The sequence below is a fragment of the Acytostelium subglobosum genome (assembly GCF_000787575.1).
Source record: "Acytostelium subglobosum LB1 DNA, scaffold: scaffold6, whole genome shotgun sequence".
Classification (NCBI taxonomy): domain Eukaryota; phylum Evosea; class Eumycetozoa; order Acytosteliales; family Acytosteliaceae; genus Acytostelium; species Acytostelium subglobosum.
In genome coordinates, this window is record NW_012236532.1 from 601,176 (window position 1) to 623,051 (window position 21,876).

Genomic DNA, 21,876 nt, shown 5'->3' on the forward strand with positions numbered 1-21,876 from the left:
GGACGTGTAGGCTACTACTAACTTCCTGGCTGGCTGACTGGTCGACTGGCTGGCTGACTCATCCAAATGTACTACGATATGTAGACACGTTGAACTCGCTCAATTGGCTGAACACAGATTGGACATGATTGAAGGAACTGGGAGCAATAAATACAGATGGCATAATGGCCACACCATAACAACACTGTGTCGGCAGGACGCTCCCAACACACCTTGCAGTATCTCTCATCGCCTCGTGACGATGTCGAAATCACAGAGTGCAAGTTGCTATTCTCTCTTCGATGTAACTGATGATGCGCTGGTTGTTGTTGTTGTTGAGTAGTCTGTGTTGTCGTAGTCGTCGTCGTCGTCATCTGTTGTATCTGTCTATTATTATTATTATTTACATATTGATTGTTGTTGTTGTTTACAATGTTATTATTACTACTACTATGATATGATAATGCACTACTACTATTCCTATAAATACTACTACTGTTGTTGATGTTGATATTACTATTACTACTATTATGGTTGTTGCCATTGTTGTTATGTTCGCTCAGGTAGTCGGTTGAACGATTGGGTTTGAGCATGCTGGCCGATGATGTGGGCTGATTGGAGACAGAGTCGCGATCTTGAATGCCATTGTCAATGCCAGATATGGGTGCCAGTGGATTGAACACAGAGTCTGTGCTGGACCATGACGAGGCCAGACTGTCTGTAGTCGTGGCGTTGTTTGCGTTGGCTGTGTTGGTGGTCGCCACTACATTGTTATTGGTGATGTTGTTGTTGGCAGGTGGTGGATTGGCGGGTGGCGCCATGACCAGAGGCATGGTGGAATGGATGTTGGCAATGCTGGGTGTGGGCGTGGGCAGCACCTGCTTGGTGACCTTGTTTGACTTGCAGAACGCCTCGTTCAGTATGGCCACGGTGGTGGTGTGGCCGCCTGCCTTGGCAATGTAGACGGCCGTTCGGCCATTGATGTCGCGCTTGTTGACATCGGCGCCAGCGTTGATCAGGAAGCGGACCATCGTGTCGTCACCCTCGCTTGCTGCCCACATCAGGCCAGTCATCTTCATCTTGTCCGTAAAGTTAACGTCGAGTGCGCATGCACTACTGCTGCTGCTGCTGCTGCCTGCTCCTCCGGCCTGCTCGCTGCCCACACTCCAGCCATAGTCGCCAAACAGAATCTCGACAAACTTGGCGTCGCCATTCTTGACGGCGACGGCCAGGGGCGTGTCGCCCGAGACCGCCATCACATTGGGGTTGGCGCCAGAGCGCATCAGCATCGAGACCATCTCCTCGTCGCTGTTGAGCACCGCGTTGAGGATGGGTGTGACGCCAGTGTTGGTGGGCAGGTTGGGGTTGGCGCCCACCGATATCAGCTCCTGTACGAGCTGTTTACGGCCGAGACTAACTGCCCTGTTTATCAGAGTGCATCCATTCTGGTCCCTTATATCATTGATATCTATCTTTTTTAACTTCCTAAGGGCCTTCCTAAAGTTTGCATCTTTGCCCTTCAATGATTCGAATGCTCTTTCCTTGCATTTACTCTCTGATGTACCCATCTTGCTTTGATTGATTGTATCTGTGTATCTGTGTGTCTGTTTATGTGTTAGGATATTACTACTTGGTATAGAATACATGTGACCTACAATTTACAACAACTAATAAGTTGTGTTTGGGAAAGAAGTATTGTTACAAATGCTAACTTGTTTGATTGATTGATTGATTGACGACTGAATATGTGTGTCAACGATATTTAAACATATAATAATGCTAGCATATGTTTGTGTGTGTTTGTTTGATTAATAGTGCTACACGTGTAGAATAATGTTGTGATAAATAATAAGATGGGGCCTGGTTTGTTTGTTTGTTTGTTTGAGTGTTTGCTTGTTTGTGTGTTTGACTTGATTGATTTGATTGATTGATTGATGGTTGTTTTGTGACCCAACCAAACACGAACCACAACCATACCCCTTTCTGACCATTCCATTCTCAATCACTATTAATTTCGTCATCAAGCAAAGATATTAGTGTTAATCATTTATGTCTCTCTTATTAAATCCAATTATATAATTTAAATAAATTATAATCTAATCATAACAAATATATATACAATACTTTATTAATAACTTAAAACAAGAATACTGTATTAAGAATGACTTCTCTATCTCTATCCTTCTCCAGCTCCTTTGTTTTTTGAAACTTCGACAAGACACAAGTTTCAAAACAAACGCGTTCAAACTTTGCCCCTTTTTGTTTATGACTTGTGTGATTCAACGACTCAGTTCAGAACATCATCAACTTCACTTCACTTCATTGTCATCATATATATTTTTATACTAATATATATAACATATAATGATTTGTTCAAGTACGTATCATACAGGGCTTATCACATCACATAAATAGACTCAATCGATCAATCAATCAACGATCAATCAATGAACGATTTGGACCCAGCTCATTCACCCACAATGACAACAACAATGACAATGACAATGAACTAACACCTTTATATAATATTATAATCATTGTAGTATCAGGAGAGGTACCAGAACAACCAGTTGTCTCTGTAAAGACTGGAAATGTTTATGAACGTAGATTGATTGAGAAGTTCATCGATGCTAATGGAAAGGAGCCAACGACTGGCGAGCCTTTGACAGTGGCTGATTTGGTGACGATAAAGAGCCCCGGCTCAAGAGCTGCCGGCGGTGTGGGCGGCGGCCCCCTGCGACCACGCACCAGCACAGCAACCAGCATCCCATCAATGCTACAGATGTTCCAGAACGAGTGGGATGCTCTCATGCTCGAGACCTTCACATTGAAGCAACAGTTTGAGACCGTCAGACAAGAGTTGGCTCACTCTCTCTATCAATACGATGCTTCATGTCGTGTCATTGCCCGTCTCATCAAGGAGAGGGATCAGGCCAGAAGGTTCGTACCATCGATTGGATCTATAAGGAGTTAGAGCTCGCGCGTACGTGCAAGTCGTCTAACACAATGTCACGTGTCTTCGCGACGTCCATTCACACTCACATACAGTGCCCTTGCGAACGTGCGACTAAGATCATCGGCAGAGAACAATCAATCATCGGATACCTCAATGCAGGTTGACTCTGAACTGAGTGAGGATGTAAAGGGAAAGATCATAGAGAAGTCCAAAGAGTAAGATCACCCCTTTGTATGATCACGGAATGATTCCATGTCCAGCGACTAACATCATCATCATCATCATCATCACACACATTCACAGACTGACACAACAGAGGAGACAGAGAGCGAAACAGGCAGCCATCAAGACTGAGCAGTATGAGACGATGACTACATTGCTCTCGACCAACCCTCATAAATCAAGCGCAGAATTGACTTGTCTGGACTACCACCCTAACCAATCTTGGATCGTCACGGGAGGCGCCGACAATGACGCCACCATCTATGACATGGACAACTCCAAGGTCGTGGCCACATTCAAGGGCCACACCAAGCGTATTAACCGCGCACTCTTCCACCCCACTGAGGACCTCGTGGCCACCGCCAGTGCCGACAAGACTGTGCGCGTGTGGAAGTCGACAGGCGGCGCAGCCGTCAACGTGATCAAGAAGCACAGCGACGAAGTCACTGGAATCTCACTGCATCCGCTCGGCAACTACTTGGCCACGAGCTCCCTCGACGCCACCTGGGCTCTGCACGACATTCACACTGGCGCCACACTAATGACTGTGGACGCCAACGATGGCAACGATGGCTACCGCGCCATCAGCTTCCACCCAGACGGCATCATCATCGGATTGGGTTCGGTGGATCGCAAGCTGACCATTTGGGACGTGACATCCAAGAGTTGCCAGATCACGCTGGAGGGCCACACGGCACCCGTCACTGCGTTGGCATTCTCAGAGAATGGCTTCCACATGGCCACGTGCGACGACAAGACAGTGAGGATCTGGGATCTCCGCCAGTCACAGAAGCCACAACAGTGCTGCGTCAAGACGATCGACTTCCCAGGCGGCCAGGTCAAGTCGCTGGCGTGGGACCCCTCTGGCAATCTGCTGGCCATCGCCGGCAATGGCATATCAATCTATGCCAACAACAAGAAGAAGGACTTTATCCAGGTCAAGACGATCAATGATGACAACATCTACACCGATCTCAAGTGGTCAAGCAACTCGAATAACCTCGTCACCACATCGATGGATTCAACATTGAAGCTATGGGGCAATCAATAAGATACATGACCTCTCCTAAAGTCTGATCATCATCGTCATTATCAACAGTTGTCCATCTAATCAAACAATCAAACAATCAAACAACAGAACCTGCAGCTGCATTGTATCTATCCAACACTATTATCTTTCTTATCAACATTCAATCGATCAAGTGATCGATGTGAGTTGGAATCAAATAAACAACTACAATCATTATCACAAAGTATTCCACCAGGCCTGGATGGATCAAATGGAAGGAATGTCAAAAAAAACAAAAAAGAACAGACACACGACATTTTTGAATGAAAAAGTGTGTTCAACCGAATTCCCCAACTGGGGGTGAGAGTGAGCAAACAATGTTTGATCTGATGGTTTGTTTGGTCGTGTTGATGACGGGATGGGGTATCATTATGTTATATATATTGTTTACTAATATAATCAAATATCTTTATTTATTTAATTATAACATTATTATTATTATGTATAGTTAGTTATTATTTCAATCAATCAATTAATCAAGGACTAGTCACACACTCAATCAATCAATCACACTCAATCACAACAAATCAATCAATTAGGCCTTGTGCCAATACATATATAGCAACAAGATGTCAATAGTTATAACATCTGGTGGTGGCACAAGTAGCGATGATAGATTGGATGACACCAGTGATGTACCTGTAATCATTGTACTGGATGGAAATGGGAAAGCCAGATCTAATCAACATCAGAAACATCGTGGTGGATACAGTAAATACAGTATGGATGATTATGATTATGACAATGATGATGAAGTGGACGATGATGGATATGCAGGCGATCACGATGATGACGTCCATCTGATAAAAGGAAGACTTAGACTACAATCAGCAACCACACATCATGGAGATGGCGATCACGATAATGATGATGATGATGAGTATGATGAAGAGGACCAGTTCTACGACAGGTCGAGCGTGGACACAATGCCAACACGTGGAATAACAAGCAGGATAAAGAGTGTCGATAGAGGAATGCACAAGATATTCTCATATCACGATATCCCCTCTGCAGGCGGGGTCTCTGCCATGGACGATGCGATGAGTGACCATCACTTGGTGCTTCGAAGGAGCTTTGGTCGTGATGATGGCGAGCCTGGTGGTGGACTGCTGGTCGTATCCACACGCTCACGATCCGGTAGTCAGGAGGAGGTGTTTGAGGACGTTGTCTTGGAACAGGATGCTCAAGAGGTGGACGGCGCCAACAAACCCGTGTCGCCATCACCATTCAAACAGTTGATCACACAAAAGTTGCGTTCACTATCCACTCACATCGACATCAATGAGAAGTACATGACATTCCCGGTGGGCGCCGGTGGCGGTGTCGGTGGCGGTCGTCTCGTGCACAGCCAATCACAACAACAACAATTGAACAAATCAAACTCATCGCTGCCCAATGGTGGCGGTAACAGTGGCAATGGTCACAAGATCTCATCACCATCAACAACAGCGCACTCATACTCAATCAATCATACTACATCCTTTGTATCAATGCCCAACCTTATGCAACCACAACAACAACAACTACCAAAGTCACAGTCACAATCACAATCATTACTGCAACATAGCACAGACACGACACCATCGCTCACGCCTCGACTGGGCGCGGTAGTGGTGCACTCCACTTCTGCGACGCCTACCCATACTCCATTCTCAACGCCAAGCAAACATGCCAATGGCGGCAGCATCAATCATCACGATCACAACAACATACACACACCTGGCGCCATACTGTTGAGCACGCCCGGAGTCCTGCCCATCGCCCATCACCACTCCCTGCTGCTCGAGCCCCAGCAGCACCTAGCCTCGTCGATCACGCGCCCGATCCTCTCGTCCGAGACCAACAAGATCAGCAACAAGCTCATCGTCCTCCTGGCTCTCTCCATCTTCTTCAGCGTGTCCAACCTATACTACATCCAGCCGCTGCTCAACATCGTCGCCGAGGAGTTCCACGTCGGCTACTCAGTGGTGGCGCTCACCACCATGGCTGTGCAGGCCGGCTACGCGGTCGGCCTGCTCTTCATCTCGACGCTGGGAGACATCATATCAAAGAAGCGACTCATTCTCATTCTATCGGCAAGCAGCTGTCTCAGTCTGGTGGGCGTGGCGCTCTCCTTCCACATCGTCCAACTGATCATCTTCCAGTTTGTTGTTGGCTGCTCCACGATAATACCACACATTGCGATACCACTGGCCATTGACCTGTCCAACTCGACAGAGCGCACTGGTATCCTCAGCATCCTAATGTCGTCACTCTTTGTCGGACTACTTGGCGCACGAGTACTCAGTGGCATCATCACAGAATTCCTCGATTGGCGAGGTGTATACTATTTTGCCTCCATTGTAATGTTCATAATATCTATCCTACTCTTCCTGCTTCTACCATATACACCAAGTATGTACATTACACCTTGTTGGCCTTGGGTGGCCTTGGCCTAGGCCTTGAGTCCACATAAATGCCGAACACTAACTAACTCACTCACCCATCAATCAATCACTCACTGGAACTGTCCCAATCATTCAATTACTCAATCACTGGAACTGTCCCAATCTCTCAATTACTCAATCAATCACTCGATCAATCAATCAAAAAGGGAGCCAGAACCCAATACCTTACAAACGATTGCTTTCATCAATATTTAGATTGTTCAAGACTGAGCCAACACTGATACAGACGAGCTTTATTGGCAGCGCTGTGTTTGCCACATTTTCCATATTGTGGACAACGTTGTCGTTCAGATTGAACGAACAGCCATTTCACTATAGCAGTGGATTCATTGGATTGTTTGGCCTGATTGGCATGGCGGGTGCCGTCACAGCGCCATTCGCCAATCGTCTCACCGACTGCTTCCCCAACATCATGATCGTCCTCTCACTCGTGGTCTCTGTCGTTGGCTACACCATACTACTTCTATTCGACAATCATCTGTTGGCCATCATTGCCGGTATATTCATTCTAGACTTGGGCGTTCAATCATGTCACATCACGAATCAATCAAGGAATCATCAGTTGGCCACCAACAACAATCGTGGCGCTGGCGAACATTCACTTGGCAGCAGCAACAGTAGTAATGGGTCCTACACATTCACGCCAAGGACACATATCAACGCGGCTTACATGGCGTCATACTTTGTCGGTGGCGCAGTTGGCAGTGGATTGTGTGGCGTCGTCTATGAGTACGCCGGATGGAAAGGTTCCTCCATACTAGCCATGGTATTCCTGGGATTGGCCATGGCAGGACATCTCTCACTCTACAAACTGCACCACAACAACATTGCTGTTGATGTCGATAACAACGAATCAATCAATGTAATGCAAGAGATAATATAAGTGGTTTATAAACCAAAACCCGAATCCATGAGGGTGGATTCGGGGATAACATGTCCACCCAATCAACCGTTGTGTGTGTGAAATGATGATGTGTGTGAGAAGTCAATCGATCACACTCGTCTTTGACTTTTCATTCATTCTTCCCACACACGTAACGTTTTCTAACATTTTTATTTATTTGTTTGCACAACAACTGTAACTTTCTGCCTTTCATCAACATTCTTTGACACAAATACGAACTTGTTGTTCATTCATCAAAGTAAATCTTTAGATTCTTACGAACATATAATAGAATATACAGGCAATCAATCAATCAGTCAATCCAATCAAGTAGGTTTCAACATCTAGTGTCAACCTTCAATACATCAACATTGCTCGCACTACCATTCTCTCTATCTCTTCCTTCCCCCATTTTTCTTGACCTTGTGTCACACCCTTCGATTCAAACAACAACAACAGCGTCCTTCACACCTCTCAATCGCACCCTCTCCCCACCTTCACTCTATCACTCCACTCATTCAATCAAAGCTTCAACTCATTTCAACATTCATTCATTCAACATTCATACACATAATCAATTACAAATAATATAATATATATATTTACTCTTTTACGACAGATAATTCAACATCAACAACAAGAATTAGAACATCATCAATATCATCATCAACAATCAAATTGATAATTGTTTAATTTTATAACTTATAATTACTTTAAGAGATAAAACAAAGCATATTATACCATTAATGTTGTTGCTTAAAGACATCACAACAAAGTCATTGCTGTTCAACAATATCAACAACAAACATCATCACCAACAAGTACACATACCTATGTGTCCAACATCAACTTGAATGATCCTTTAGTGTTGTAACTATCTTTCCCTCTCTGTCTCATTCTCTCTAAATCTATTGGAGTGCAGATCTCAAAGCCACAAAGAAGAAGAAGAAGAAGAAATATATACTTACCTTATACCTCTCAATCATTAGTTATAACAACAAAAAACAAACAAACAAACAAATATTATACAATTACAAAGTATCAACATTATTCAATATCAAACATATCAAAACCTACTACTATCTATTCATTATACATATAATCTCAATCGATAAGATTTAGATTATTGTTAATTATCAGATAATACCCAAAGTTATTAGCGATCACGTCTAGCTCAGCCATTTCAGCAGCCACGACGACGATCACATCAGAAGAGTTCAGTCCTTCTCAACAACGTTTTATGCGTACAACAACAACCACCAACCATTCCAATCATTCTACCTTCTTCTTTATAAAGAAACCTCTGCCGAGCATTATATCACACATATTAAGTAACAATGGCGCAAGTTAATATACCTCGCACTGTCACCGACAAATTCTATCGCTACAAGATGCAAGTCCTCCAGACCAAGGTGGAGGGCAAAGGAAACGGAATCAAGACTGTAGTTTTGAACCTTCCAGCAGTTGCACGTGATCTAGATCGTGCTCCAGAGTGTAAGTTTGATTGATCAACAACAATCATCACTCAATCAATCACACTTACACTATCCAACATTCATTATCATTATCATTAGACATTACCAAGTTCTTTGAGATTGAGTTGGGCTCACAGACCAACATTGAGAGTGGCAAATACAGTGTCAATGGAGATCATACCACTGAGACATTGGCCAGAGTGTTGGACACATTCATTACAAGATATGTCCTCTGCGGACATTGCAAGAACCCAGAGACAAAGTTCATTATCAAGACCAAGAACATGGATCTAAAGTGCGCCGCTTGTGGAAACAAGACCGCCTTGGATCTAAAGTCCAAGATGAGTGGCTTCATCCAGAAGAACCCACCAAAGGCATCAAAGTCCTCAAGAAGCAAGACTACCGCTGACGAGGCAACCTCAAAGCCATCGTCCAAGGATTTCAAGAAGCAGAAGGAGGAAGAGGAGGACGACGAGGAGTGGTCCGTTGACGTCTCGGAGAAGTCTGTTGAGGAGAGAAAGTTGAAGGCCATCGGCCAATCGACTGCCGTTGTCATGGCCATGATGGACATTGGTGACGTCGATGAGACCGACCCAGTGGCCTACATGACTGCAATGCTCGTGTCGGAGCAGGAGTTCATCAACAACCTGGACACCATCAAGGAGAAGTTCTCTCTTCCAAGAAGCTATGATGTCTCAAGAATCGCCATTGAGGCCATCGGAAACAAGTCGGCTGCCAACATCATCAACGCCATCAAGAACAGAAAGGCATTGTTGAGGACCATCGTCAAGAAGAAGGATGGACAATATGGAGCAATTCTTGGCATTGAGCAGATGTGCGGCAAAGACGAGACTCTGCTCAAGAGCCTTGTGTCCTTGTTCAAGATCCTCTATGACGATGATATCATCAGCGAGGAGGCCTTCCTCAAGTGGGATGACAAGACCAAGGTCAAGGATGTCAAGAAGGCTGCTGCGCCCTTCATTCAGTGGTTGAGAACTGCTGATGAGGAGGAAGAGGAAGAGGATGAGGAAGAGGAGGAAGAGGAGGAAGAGGAGGAAGCCGAAGAGGAGGAAGGTGAAGGCGAGGAAGAGGAGGAGGAAGAGGATGAGTAGATTAGATTGATCCATCTTTGCCATCAAAGTTGCCATCATCTGGCCTATTACCATCAGTGTTATTGTGTTCAAATAAAGAAGTAGTATTGCCAAGACAATACCAATCATCATCTACATCTTTCAATCCAAGTTGTTCCTTACATCATTTTATCAACAATCAACGAGACAATTGAACAGATAATATCTTCAATATGATCGACTTTAAGAGATTAATGCAAGAAGAGAAGGAGAAGGCCAGGACAACATCTGCAGCCAAAGTAGTTCAAAAGAAAGACAACAATAACCAAGATATCTACCGTTCACAACATGACAAACAGAGTACTGGTTCTCCAGGTCCTGACTATAAAGTGTATTATAATATCGATGATGACCAGTTCGATTTGGAATCAAACTGTATGATTGCAAGAGAGAACAAGGTGAAGGGAGGCAGTGTGGATGGTATCTACTACGTCGAAGAGTATATCAACAAAGATGAGGAACAAGCCATTCTAGACAATGTCTATTGTGATGACTACAAACAGCAATGGGTAGAGTTGAAGAAAAGACGACTCCAGAACTGGGGAGGCAACCCATCTTCAACAGGCATGTTACAGGAACCAATGCCAACTTGGTTGGATGATATCTGTATGTATACAACCATCCCTCAAGTTGGAGCAGATATCCTAACATAACAGTAACTAAAGGCAACAGAGTGTTCCAATCCAAGTGTCTCCCTGTCAAGCCCAATCATGTATTACTCAACGAGTACTCATACGACCAAGGCATCATGCCACATAAGGATGGTCCTCTATTCTATAACTGTGTAACCATACTCAGTCTTGGAAGCACTTGTAAGTTGCACTAATCCCCTGGATGAGTGTATGATCATACTTTGGACTAACTTGTAATCACTCAATCCAATCTAAGGTCTAATCGACTTCTACAAACAATTGAATGAGGATCCGGTTCAGTCTCTATTGTTGCAGCCACGATCACTACTGATATTCACAGGGGAGGCCTACAAGACCTACTTCCATGGAATCAAAGAGTCATTTACAGATGTATGTTGTAGCTAGCAAGCATTGGATGAAGCGACTAACGTTTATATTTGAACCTCTGTTGTTGTGTAGGTTATCACTGAGAAAGTCGTGAACAGAGGATCCATAGCCATCGGTACAGAGTTAGAGAGAGAGGTTCGTGTATCACTGACCATCAGGATTGTACCAAGAATAAAGTGACATTGACATTGACATTGGCATTGTATGTAGTATATCGATCATATGATCGATCACATGAATGATTGATTGAGGTATCCATTGAGAGCAGTAGTTCATTCAACATGGGAATGAGTTCAGTGTCCTTGTAGCCATCAACAGCATGTCATAGAATGAATTCAAAGATCTCCTCAGGTCATCTGGATTGTTCGATGCGTACAGTCTACATTGAAGTAGGTATGAGTATGCTGTTTACATCACACCGCATCGACAAACTTACATTCTAAACTTTGAGTCCTCTACAGAGTACTTCCTATATGTATTCAAATTGATCTCCTTGTCAACCTCTAGAGCATTCATAACGAATGTAGCGTATTGAGTTGTCTTGTAATCAAACTCTGCCTCACTGTATTGTTTGTTGTTAATGTTAGTAAGGTTGTTGTTGATGTTGAGTCCTGATTTAGATACTTACTATTTATACTTTAGATGTTTATGATCAACTACTCTCTTTGCTCTTGTCTCCTCATCACTGTAGTCGTCATCCTCCATCAATGGTTCATTGTCGTCCATGGTCGTTATTGTGTATCTTTGAAAGATGAAAGTGTTGGTTCAAAGACGAATGAATGTTGAAGTTGTGTAATTTAGTGAACATCAAATCAATCAGGATTATGAATGAGTGAGATTGGTGATCACATTAAAAGTGATTAGTTTATTCCATGGCATCGTCATGCTCCTCATTGTCCTCTTCCATATCGTCTCCTGCATCACCATCAGCATTGGCATCATCATCGGCATCATCATCTGCTGCATCATCGAACGACTCGTCATCATCATAGTAATAATAGTAAGCCTCGCTTTGACCAGCAAAGCTGTTGAATGGGAATGAGTTGACGGCATTCTCCTCATCAGTCCACCATGATAGACCAAAGTTGTCCAGATCCTCCACCTTCTCAACCAATGAAGGCCAGTCACTGCTATTGTATCCATCAAAGTACTCGTTGTAGTTGTTGTCCACGTACCTCTCGTACTTCTTGCGAGTGATGTCAGGACCATATGGCAGTGTGCCCTTCTTGGTCCTCTTGGTTAGCTTCTGCATTACCTCCTCGCTGGCCTTGGCCGACAACAGTAGGGCGATTCCATTGGCTTTGTCCGAAGGCACAAGGGTCTTGGCGCGCTCCAGCACCTGAGGAGTGGGCAGATAGGCAACACCAAAGCCACGGTTCAAGTACTTGATCAGACGTCTCTGGTAGATGTGCTGGCCTCGGATGTTGTGGCCATACTGTGTGGCAAAGTTGTAGCGGTAGTTGATCGCGTTCAAACCGCGCGAGGTAGTCCATACCCGCTCGCCATCAAAGGCGAAGCAGGAGCCTTCAATGTCCACACCCAATAATACCTCCTGGATGTTCTGATGAGCGACGACATTGACTTGAATGTGGCGGTATGGGTAGTGTCTGGAGAATGTGATCTCTGTGGTACTGGTCACGATGCTGTACTCGTCCATCTTGTCAAACAATGATAGCAAACGGGTGACCTTCTCCCTGACCTCTTCCTCATTTTGGAAGCCATAGAAGCAGATGTCAATGTCCGAGGACTCAAAGCCAACGGTCTCGCCCGTAAGCGAAGAGGCCATGCCTCCTCCAATGACCACCATGTTCTTCCAGTCGTCCTTGGTAAAGTTTGCGAAGCGGTTTGATGTGAACTCGGCAAAGTTCTTGAGGAAGGTATCCATGTCGACGATGGATGGCGTGCCCACCGGCTTCTTGCGGTCCTCAGCCAGAGGGAACAGGACCAAAGACTCGGGAAGTGGCTTAATAGTGAACAGGTTCTGATTGGCATAGACATCAAACAAGAGTTTGTCGTCATATGGAATCTTGAAGATGTTCTGTGGGATGGAGTACATAAGACTCCTAAAGAAGAACTGATGGCGAATGAACATGGACTCGAGGAGTGATTGGACTGGGAACAGATCGTCCATTGTCTCCTGATTGTGGAGTGGCTTGAGCTTGATCATCAAGAACTCTGCCACCTCATTGCCAACGGGTAACTGGTCCACAAGACAGTGATGACAGAACTCACGCAAGACATCCAAAGGCATCTGAGTGATCTTGGAAAAGAATTCATCGCGATCCCTACGGTTATGGAGTAGTTTGTGTGAGTGATTGAGTGAGTGTGAAGTATGTTTGTGGACATAGCTTACAGCAAGAACAACTCCTTGAGCAAGGAGTAACAGAGTGTCTTGAGGGGTGGTATACTGTGTCTGAGTGGTAGCATCGAGGTGTAGATGCCATAGAAGCCATCCTTTGGCTCGAATGAGGCATTGGCCTCAAACTCCACATTGGTGAGCTCCTTGTACATATGACGGAAAGTTGCAATACCGTCCTCCATGTTGTAACACTTGGTTGACACCTTCTCAAAGTCCCTCTCGCCATCTGTATGTTTGAGAACGAGTGTTAGTAATCAATGAACTATGGATTGGATCCATCCATCTCAATATACATACAAATATGTGTCTCCTTGATGACTGATGACTCTGGCTTCTGACTGTACACCATCAAGTATACTACCTCAACTCGATCATTGTCAATATAACGAGCAAGAGTGGCTTCGTATGTTCTCTTGTCATCCTTGTGAGGAACAAGATGGTGAGAATGGTATGGTCTTGGATACTGTTGTGCAGCAGGCTATTGAAGTGAATAAAGGAAGGAAGAGTCAGTATCTCCTTCAATCAATCAATCAATGAATTGACAACATACATTGTTCCTGAGGAACTTGCGGAACAACTTGAACACCTCACCATGTCGGTCGTACTGCATTTGCTCACGGATGGCCAGTGGAAGAGTGTACATGTAACGAGTGAATGCTGCGAGGATGAGGTCGTGGTTTCCAACGGCAGAGACGATGGACACCTGATTGTAATTGGGCACTTCGGTATAGTACAACGCCTTGTTGTTGCGTTGGGGGAAGTAGACGATTGGCGAGAGATGGATCTGTTTGGACTCGAACTCGTTGAACTGACCAGCCTCGCAGATCTCCTTGGCAAAAGCAGGATAGTCGCGCACACGACGTGAGGGCTCAGAGTCCACCCATACTCTAGCACGTTGACGACGTTCCAATGTGGCCTTCATGGCATCAACCTGATGTTGACGAATTGGAAACTCCACAATCACATCTCCAGCAAAGCATCTATTTGTCGTCAAGTCCACTTGAGGATCGAGATGTCCAGTAGGTGGATGTGTTGCCAGTACCTTTGAGTACTGTTCATTCAAGTAGCTCATCGTTGTTTATTGGTTGACTGATTGATTGATGAGTAGTTATTGTTGTATGAGCGAGATGAGATGAATGTTTGTTTGACGAGTGGCACTCTGATTGAACAGACATGGTTGGCACGTCAACAGTCTATCATTCATTGTCAAATCACACCCATTCTTGTAAATTCTTATTTGTTTCACAATGAAGTATCTCTTTGGCAAAGCCAACAATGTGTTAAAATTCAAATGAATGAAGCTCACTCACTTGTTTCCCACTTTCCTGACCACAGGCAACTGGTTGAATACTCCCAAGCATTCCATGGTTTAATCATTCATTATTAATCCACCATTCAATCACTATTATTATTATTAACTACTACTATACTATTAGCATAAGCATTACATATACACATATACATTACACCATTAATGCCTCGTCATCACTATTGAAACTTGAGAATTGGATCTAACTCGACTATCCAACTCGGAAATGAATCAACTACTCCAACTCCACCAACTACAAACAACAATGCATTTAAAGTAAAGTTGACTGTCAATGGATTGCCATTCATTACCAATCAAACCTTCAATGCTTTGAACATTCAAAACTACAACTTGAACCTACCCTTGACCTCAATCAACTTCCACTTCCACTCCGCTCCGCACCCTCCCTTCCTCTCCTATCCATTTCCTACATGGGCCAACTAAACAACAACTTGGTACCTCTATTGAGTACCAACAACATTAACAAAGACCTTAACAACAATGCAAGAGGGTCCAGTTTAAACAAATCAACAGGATCAATCGCCACTGTTAATACGACTACAACTCCAACAACAGCAATGTCAAACACTTCATCATCAACAACAACAACAATTACATTATCTACAACAACAACACCATCTACAACCGACAATCTAATTCCATCAATGCCATCCAGGCCAACATTAAGACGTCGAAACTCAACCGGATCAATCCTGTCCACACCGAATTGGTTAAATGAACTTGTTCCGTGGAATGAATGCAAAGACCAACTGAATCCAAAGACGAGGTCTACCATCACTCAACCCACTACCACTACACAACTACTATCAGAGCCAGACAAATCCTCTGACTCACTTGTTACTACCTCCGAGCAACCAAAGCAAGCTGTGGTCCACAAAAGTGAGGAAGACCACTGTTTGCTAAACTGGCTCACCGAATTCAACATGCTAGAAGAGTCGACCGAGAGGGCTGATGCTGTTGTAGCGAAGCGTCAGCCTAGAATAACCCATCGCACACTGGAACAATTCCTCAAGACCATGGACACCACACCAGAAGTTATCGATGAGGAAGGCCAACAAACCAACATGGTGTTGACACCTACTCAACAATGTTCCGAGACCCATAATACCAAACTCCCCACCAATGCCTCGCGCATGGTCATCAAGCCAACATGGTACGTCTATGGCAACGCCCTCAACACTGAAAAGTTTGAGGACTGCCTGTACGATCAGTCAGCCGGTGGCATCATTGTAGATCACTTTGAGCCATTGGTCAACGAGCCAGACTTGTTCCAACTGTCTAGTGGCGGTCGTAGAATCCTGGAAACTCCAAACGCAGGCGGCAACTCGGTTTGGTCCGAGGTATTGTCCTACGAGGTGCTTCACCAGGTGTTTGGCGCCGAACTCAAGAACACAGAGACCGAGATCCAATACGTCCCAGGCTCAAAGATTACCGACTACTCAGTGATGTTTGACGACCATCACATTGGTGTGAGCGTGGTCAGAATCATCAACTTCTTTGACCTCATGGGCAAGAAGTACAAGGCAGTGTTCACTCCAGAGTACGCCAAGCAACTCCTTTATAAGAAGTTGTTTGGTGTGTTGGCCTCTTCAGAGGCTGTCATTGACAAATGGGAGAAGCAGATTCTCCACATTTGGACCACATCCTCTTCCACAGCCGACATTATCGTTCAAGAGTACTGGAAGATTCCCAAGAGGTTGAGGGCCAATACTCTGGTATACGTTACCCACGCCACCAACTCTGAATGGTTGTTCTGATCTGATCGATCATAACAGTATCAATTTCCAGACTCTGTACATTACATTATTCACTCTGGCGTCACAATATTGCCATCTTTTTGAAATTCAATCAATTAAACTTTATTTGGAACTATTCCAATCAATCAAGGATTAAAATATCATGTTTATTGTTGAATGAACATTGAACATGTTGTTGTTGATATCGAGTAAATCTGATAGGGATGAGGTAGTGACTTCGTAGCCGCCATGGATCATTATGAATGTGTTTGGATTGATCCTTAGCATCTCGACACACTGGAAGGTGTAGTAGAATTGGAAGTGATTGGTTACGAATGACTTGAGTATCTGGAGCGATCCAGAGATAAGCTGTTTGGCTGTAAGGGTCTTTGATGGCACCGGTTCAGACACGCGGATCATTCGAATTGATTGTTGGATTGGTTTCAAGTTGACCAATTGGGCATGATCAATGATTGAGTTTAGTATCACCTCGAGACTTTGATTGACAAAGGCACATGAAGTGTACTGTGCCCCAATTGCGCCTTTGAGTGACATCATCTCCAAAGTGCAGGGCAGTGCACCATCATTGATTGTGCCTGAGAAACAGGTACCAAATTCCAATCGCTTGAGTTTGTTTGGTAAGGTATCCACTGCGATAACTTGATTGAATTCATCGCCAAATACCAAGCGAGTGATGGTCGATGGTAGCACGTTGGACTCCAAAGGATGGTTGAAGTCTTGCCCAAGAGTCAGCTGTGTGATAGAAGGAGGTAGCATGCCTGGTACGAATGGTTGATTGAACCTGGCACCAAATGTAATGCTTTGGATTGATGATGGAAGGACGCCCGGTGTCAACAACTGATTGAACTTGGCCTTTCTTGTGAATGTCAAACTGGTTAGAGAGGCAGGTAATGCGCCAACATCTATTGGGCTGTCAAACTCTGTGCAAAAGAAGATATCTTTGAGAGTTGGAGGGAAAACTCCTGCAGCCAAGGGTTGATTGAAGTTGTCGCTGAGCGACAAAGAGACAAGAGAGTTTGGTGTCGATGTGATTGGATCGTTGAAGTCACCCAGTATGTTGAGTTTTGTTATCGATGATGGCAAGCTTTGAATTGGGAAGTGAGTCCCCTTCGCCACCCGGAGGTTGGTAAGCTGGGGCAAGGGAAACATCGTTGGCGGACAATGGAATAGTGCCAAACTTCGCAGTGATGCAGGGATGGCCTTGGACTCGAGAACATTATAAATTCTTGAGGTGAACTGTAACTTGTTGAGTAATGGAGGGAGCACACCAACGCGGATATAATGGGTGTATGAGTATCCGATTGAGAGCTCGAGCAGGGACGATGGAAGCACGTCGGGCTCAAAAGGTTGGTTAAAGCATCCAGTCAGAGAGAGAATCTTGAGTGATTGGGGTAGATATCCTTTATCGATAACATTGTTGAATGTGTATCCAAGGTGTAGTTCGGTGAGCGACGGTGGTAGATCGATCGGCTGGACACTTGATCTGATGCTGAGATAGGTCAATGATGATGGGAGTGAATAGATCGGGTGATTGTACAACTCATTTCTCAGTCGCAATGAGAGCAATCCTTTGGGCAGGGAGAGTGGTGGCAGTAGGGTATTATAGCCTCGACCCAGGCTAATGTTGGTAAGTCCACTTGGTAGTATACTAGGTAGTTGTTGATTGAACATCTCTGTTGATAGTACTGTTAGTGATGATGGTAGTACACCAGGTGTTAATGGATGATTATAATTGTTTCCAAGTTCTAGTGACTGTAGTCCCTCTGGCAGACAACCAGGTGTCAGCTTCACGCACTCTGCCTCAGTTGGACGATACATAAAGTTTGTCACATATGATGGGACTGGCAAGCCTATGTTACCTATTGTTTGATTGATTGTTTGAAGATGTGAGTTAGAGTAAGGGTAAGGATAGATGGTCAATGGTAATGAACATACTACATGAATGTTTGATGGTCAAGGGTTTGTCACCATTGATCGGATCTTCAATCTTGAAGCGACCACAACGACAGAGTAGTAGAGAGTGTCTATGTCTAAACAGTCTTGTACAAGTCAACAGAAGACTTACTCTACTGACTTGTGGCAAGTATGATACCAACTCCTTAAGTAACAACAATGACAAGTTGTCCATGTTTGATTGTTTGGATGATTGATTGATTCATTGATTGGTTGTGATCAAAAGATGGAAAGTGAATGGATGGTGTGGTGGACCAAGGCCCAGGACCACAACTTGGAAGAGATAAAGATATGATATAATTATGATATTTATTTAGACGATAATGTTTCAATTTAAAGGGTAACTGGACATACAGCCACAGGAGATACCCTACTTTTTACTCCTCTCTGAAGTTGGTGAAAGCAGTCTTGATCTCCTCCATGAGTGAGTTGTAGTGAGCATTCAAAGCAGCCTCTCCATCGGTTGGGTCCTGGAACTTCATAGAGGTGATCTTGAAAATGATGTCCTGCATCTCGTTTCTGATCTGATTCCAGGTGACCTTGTGGTCGGGGGTGGACATCTCGACGGCCTTCTGGGCGAGGTTGTAGAAGGTCATCATGATACGGAGCATCCAGATGGTCTTGTAGAATGGGCAGCACTTGTCGTATGGTGTGAAACCGTTCTGCTGCAAGAAGTCATCACGGATGATCTTGGCGACCTCCAGGGTGATCTTCTCAGACTCGCCGAGCGAGTCCTTACCGACGAGCTGCACGATCTCAGAGAGATCCTCCTCGAGCTGCAGAATCTCCTTGGCCTTGGTTCTGAGTGGCACGAACTCGGCGTCGAGAGTCTCGTAATGAGAGTCGAGGGCGTTCATGTATTTGGAGAAAGAGATCAGCCAGTTGATCGATGGGAAATGCTTACGCTGGGCCAGCTTCTTGTCGAGACCCCAGAACACCTGGACGATACCAAGGGTGGCAGAGGTGACCGGATCGGCGAAATCTCCACCTGGTGGTGACACGGCACCGACGATCGAAACGGAACCGATACGCGATGGGTGACCAATGCACTGGACACGACCGGCACGCTCGTAGAAAGAGGCCAGACGGGCACCAAGGTAGGCGGGGTAACCGGAATCGGCAGGCATCTCAGCCAGACGACCGGAAATCTCACGAAGAGCCTCAGCCCAACGCGAGGTCGAGTCAGCCATCATAGCCACGTTGTAGCCCATATCACGGAAGTACTCGGCGAGGGTGATACCGGTGTAGATGGAGGCCTCACGGGCAGCCACGGGCATGTTGGAGGTGTTGGCTACCAGACAGGTACGCTGCATGATTGGCTCCTCCTTGTCACCGATCTTGGTGTGCAACTCTGGGAACTCCATGAGCACCTCAGCCATTTCGTTACCTCTCTCACCACAACCGACGTAGATAATGGCGTCAGAGTTGGAGAACTTGGACAGTGACTGGGAAATCACAGTCTTTCCACAACCGAAAGCGCCTGGAATAGCACAGGTACCTCCTTGGACACATCTATTAGAGATAAAGAGATAAAGAGTGAATAAGGTAATAACATGTTAATATTTGATTGATTGATTGAACGAGATGAAGTGGATTATAATACATACGGGAACAAGGCATCCAAGACACGCTGACCAGTCAAGAGTGGGTAGTTACATGGCATCTTCTCGATGGATGGACGTGCAGAACGCACTGGCCAATGGTGGACCATTGTGAGCTTCTTGAGCTGACCCTGGAACTCGATGGTGAGGAGTGGCTGGTCGAGAGTGTACTCGCCGGCTGGGGTGACCTCGACGACCTTACCCATGTCCTTTGGTGGCACCATGATCCAGTGAACGATGAGGTTGTTCTCAACGACCTTTCCAAAGATATCACCACCTGTAACCAAATCGCCGACCTTAATGCCGTGAGCTGGCTCGTATGGCCACTTCTTAGTTCTGTCCAACGATGGAGTGTTGATACCACGTGGAATGTAAATGCCCTTTGTAATCTCTGCAATAGCCTGTTATATATTGATATGTGATTGAATTGATTGAGTTGATTGAGTTGATCGATTGATTGAATGAGTGAGTGGATGTTTGATTGATTGTTTGATTGTTTGTTGATCATATGACATACGTTCAATGGTCTCTGAATACCGTCAAAGATGTTGTTCATGATACCTGGACCCAACTCGACAGTGAGTGGCTTGCGGGTTCTGAGCACTGGGTCACCGACGGTGAGACCGGCAGTCTCCTCGTACACCTGAATGGTGGCAGTGTCGTCCTCCAATCTAATAATCTCACCGACCAGCTCTGTCTTTCCTACACGAACCTGTTTATATTTCATTCATTCATATTCATTCATTCATCGATTGATTTGATTGTGATACTGAATGTAAGTCACCTGGTGATTGAATGATTGAATGAATGAATGAATGATGCTTACCAGCTCGTACATAGCAGCACCAGACATCTTGTTGGCAATGACGACTGGACCAGAGACGGACTGGACGAAACCATAGTCAGTGTCGGCCTCAGTGGAGGCGAACGATGGCAGACCGTTAATAGTTTGTTCAACCATGTTTGTGATGATATATTATTGAGAGTGTAGATAGAAAGAAAGAATGATATATGAATATGAAGAAGAAGAGTATGTCTTAATGATTGATGATCTTGATGTGTGTGAGTGCGTGGAGTGAGTGGAGTGAGGTCGATGCGCAGACTGACTGAGTGACTGAGGCTGAGTGACAGGTGGAGGACTGGGGAGAGAGAGTGTGTGTTGTTGAAGAATCCTAAATATTAATATTAATAAAATAAATAAAAAGAAGAGGCAATGAAAAAATCAAATTGGTCACTCGATTAATGCATGAGACACTATTTATCATCAGCCAACAATTAAAAAAAAATAGAGTCTGACCCCAGTGATGAATGAAAAAATCTCGAACGAAAGGTACATTCGGCCTGGTCACCACTTCACCCCACCACACATCCCCAAACGTACACAATGTTTGACATCTCTGGTTGATTGTTCGTCTACTTATCTCTTTATACATTCCTCTGAGAGAGAGAGAGAGAAAGAGAGAGAGAGAGATAGATACATGATATTGTACTTGATAACCTGGGATGAAAACAATGATTGATTGATTGACCCTGGTAAACAATAACATTGTGTTGATGTCAATGAACATTGAAGGCTTTTATTCATTCGTTAAGTCAGAAACAAACACTTATTTTTGTCACATTTCGAAAGTGAACGAAAGAATGAATCAAGTCGGCAAGATGGTCACACTACCTTTGACTTTGCTTTAAAGATACA

General features: G+C 44.6%; 11 protein-coding genes across 11 annotated transcripts; 6 read left to right on the top strand and 5 right to left on the bottom strand.

Moving 5' to 3' along the window:
- Positions 1-267: 267 nt before the first annotated feature.
- SAMD00019534_035690 (hypothetical protein) lies at positions 268-1,547 on the bottom strand (the record flags this gene model as incomplete). The annotated part of the gene is made up of 2 exons (XM_012904461.1): positions 268-362; positions 470-1,547. The coding sequence occupies 2 exons, from the start codon at positions 1,545-1,547 to the stop codon at positions 268-270; spliced, it is 1,173 nt and encodes a 390-aa protein (XP_012759915.1).
- Positions 1,548-2,343: 796 nt separating this feature from the next.
- SAMD00019534_035700 (hypothetical protein) lies at positions 2,344-4,208 on the top strand (the record flags this gene model as incomplete). The annotated part of the gene is made up of 4 exons (XM_012904462.1): positions 2,344-2,356; positions 2,523-2,919; positions 3,028-3,150; positions 3,239-4,208. The coding sequence occupies 4 exons, from the start codon at positions 2,344-2,346 to the stop codon at positions 4,206-4,208; spliced, it is 1,503 nt and encodes a 500-aa protein (XP_012759916.1).
- A 740-nt stretch (positions 4,209-4,948) lies between these two features.
- On the top strand, positions 4,949-7,556 carry SAMD00019534_035710 (hypothetical protein; the record flags this gene model as incomplete). Its single annotated transcript, XM_012904463.1, has 2 exons — positions 4,949-6,620; positions 6,820-7,556. The coding sequence occupies 2 exons, from the start codon at positions 4,949-4,951 to the stop codon at positions 7,554-7,556; spliced, it is 2,409 nt and encodes an 802-aa protein (XP_012759917.1).
- Positions 7,557-8,316: 760 nt separating this feature from the next.
- Positions 8,317-8,675, top strand: SAMD00019534_035720 (hypothetical protein; the record flags this gene model as incomplete). The annotated part of the gene is made up of 2 exons (XM_012904464.1): positions 8,317-8,426; positions 8,546-8,675. Coding segments are annotated over 2 exons (240 nt in total), but the record flags the coding sequence as incomplete, so codon positions are not given.
- Positions 8,676-8,947: 272 nt separating this feature from the next.
- SAMD00019534_035730 (hypothetical protein) lies at positions 8,948-10,143 on the top strand (the record flags this gene model as incomplete). Its single annotated transcript, XM_012904465.1, has 2 exons — positions 8,948-9,050; positions 9,131-10,143. 2 exons carry the CDS (start codon positions 8,948-8,950, stop codon positions 10,141-10,143), a joined length of 1,116 nt encoding a protein of 371 aa, XP_012759919.1.
- A 212-nt stretch (positions 10,144-10,355) lies between these two features.
- SAMD00019534_035740 (hypothetical protein) lies at positions 10,356-11,360 on the top strand (the record flags this gene model as incomplete). Its single annotated transcript, XM_012904466.1, has 4 exons — positions 10,356-10,767; positions 10,827-10,973; positions 11,050-11,183; positions 11,253-11,360. The coding sequence occupies 4 exons, from the start codon at positions 10,356-10,358 to the stop codon at positions 11,358-11,360; spliced, it is 801 nt and encodes a 266-aa protein (XP_012759920.1).
- Positions 11,361-11,456: 96 nt separating this feature from the next.
- SAMD00019534_035750 (hypothetical protein) lies at positions 11,457-11,906 on the bottom strand (the record flags this gene model as incomplete). Its single annotated transcript, XM_012904467.1, has 3 exons — positions 11,457-11,559; positions 11,617-11,742; positions 11,809-11,906. The coding sequence occupies 3 exons, from the start codon at positions 11,904-11,906 to the stop codon at positions 11,457-11,459; spliced, it is 327 nt and encodes a 108-aa protein (XP_012759921.1).
- A 139-nt stretch (positions 11,907-12,045) lies between these two features.
- Positions 12,046-14,611, bottom strand: SAMD00019534_035760 (hypothetical protein; the record flags this gene model as incomplete). The annotated part of the gene is made up of 4 exons (XM_012904468.1): positions 12,046-13,465; positions 13,534-13,765; positions 13,837-14,017; positions 14,090-14,611. The coding sequence occupies 4 exons, from the start codon at positions 14,609-14,611 to the stop codon at positions 12,046-12,048; spliced, it is 2,355 nt and encodes a 784-aa protein (XP_012759922.1).
- A 1,181-nt stretch (positions 14,612-15,792) lies between these two features.
- SAMD00019534_035770 (hypothetical protein) lies at positions 15,793-16,626 on the top strand (the record flags this gene model as incomplete). Its single annotated transcript, XM_012904469.1, has 1 exon — positions 15,793-16,626. One exon carries the CDS (start codon positions 15,793-15,795, stop codon positions 16,624-16,626), a length of 834 nt encoding a protein of 277 aa, XP_012759923.1.
- Positions 16,627-16,758: 132 nt separating this feature from the next.
- On the bottom strand, positions 16,759-18,754 carry SAMD00019534_035780 (hypothetical protein; the record flags this gene model as incomplete). The annotated part of the gene is made up of 3 exons (XM_012904470.1): positions 16,759-18,485; positions 18,562-18,613; positions 18,692-18,754. The coding sequence occupies 3 exons, from the start codon at positions 18,752-18,754 to the stop codon at positions 16,759-16,761; spliced, it is 1,842 nt and encodes a 613-aa protein (XP_012759924.1).
- A 202-nt stretch (positions 18,755-18,956) lies between these two features.
- SAMD00019534_035790 (hypothetical protein) lies at positions 18,957-21,141 on the bottom strand (the record flags this gene model as incomplete). Its single annotated transcript, XM_012904471.1, has 4 exons — positions 18,957-20,091; positions 20,187-20,581; positions 20,698-20,892; positions 21,007-21,141. The coding sequence occupies 4 exons, from the start codon at positions 21,139-21,141 to the stop codon at positions 18,957-18,959; spliced, it is 1,860 nt and encodes a 619-aa protein (XP_012759925.1).
- Positions 21,142-21,876: the final 735 nt, after the last annotated feature.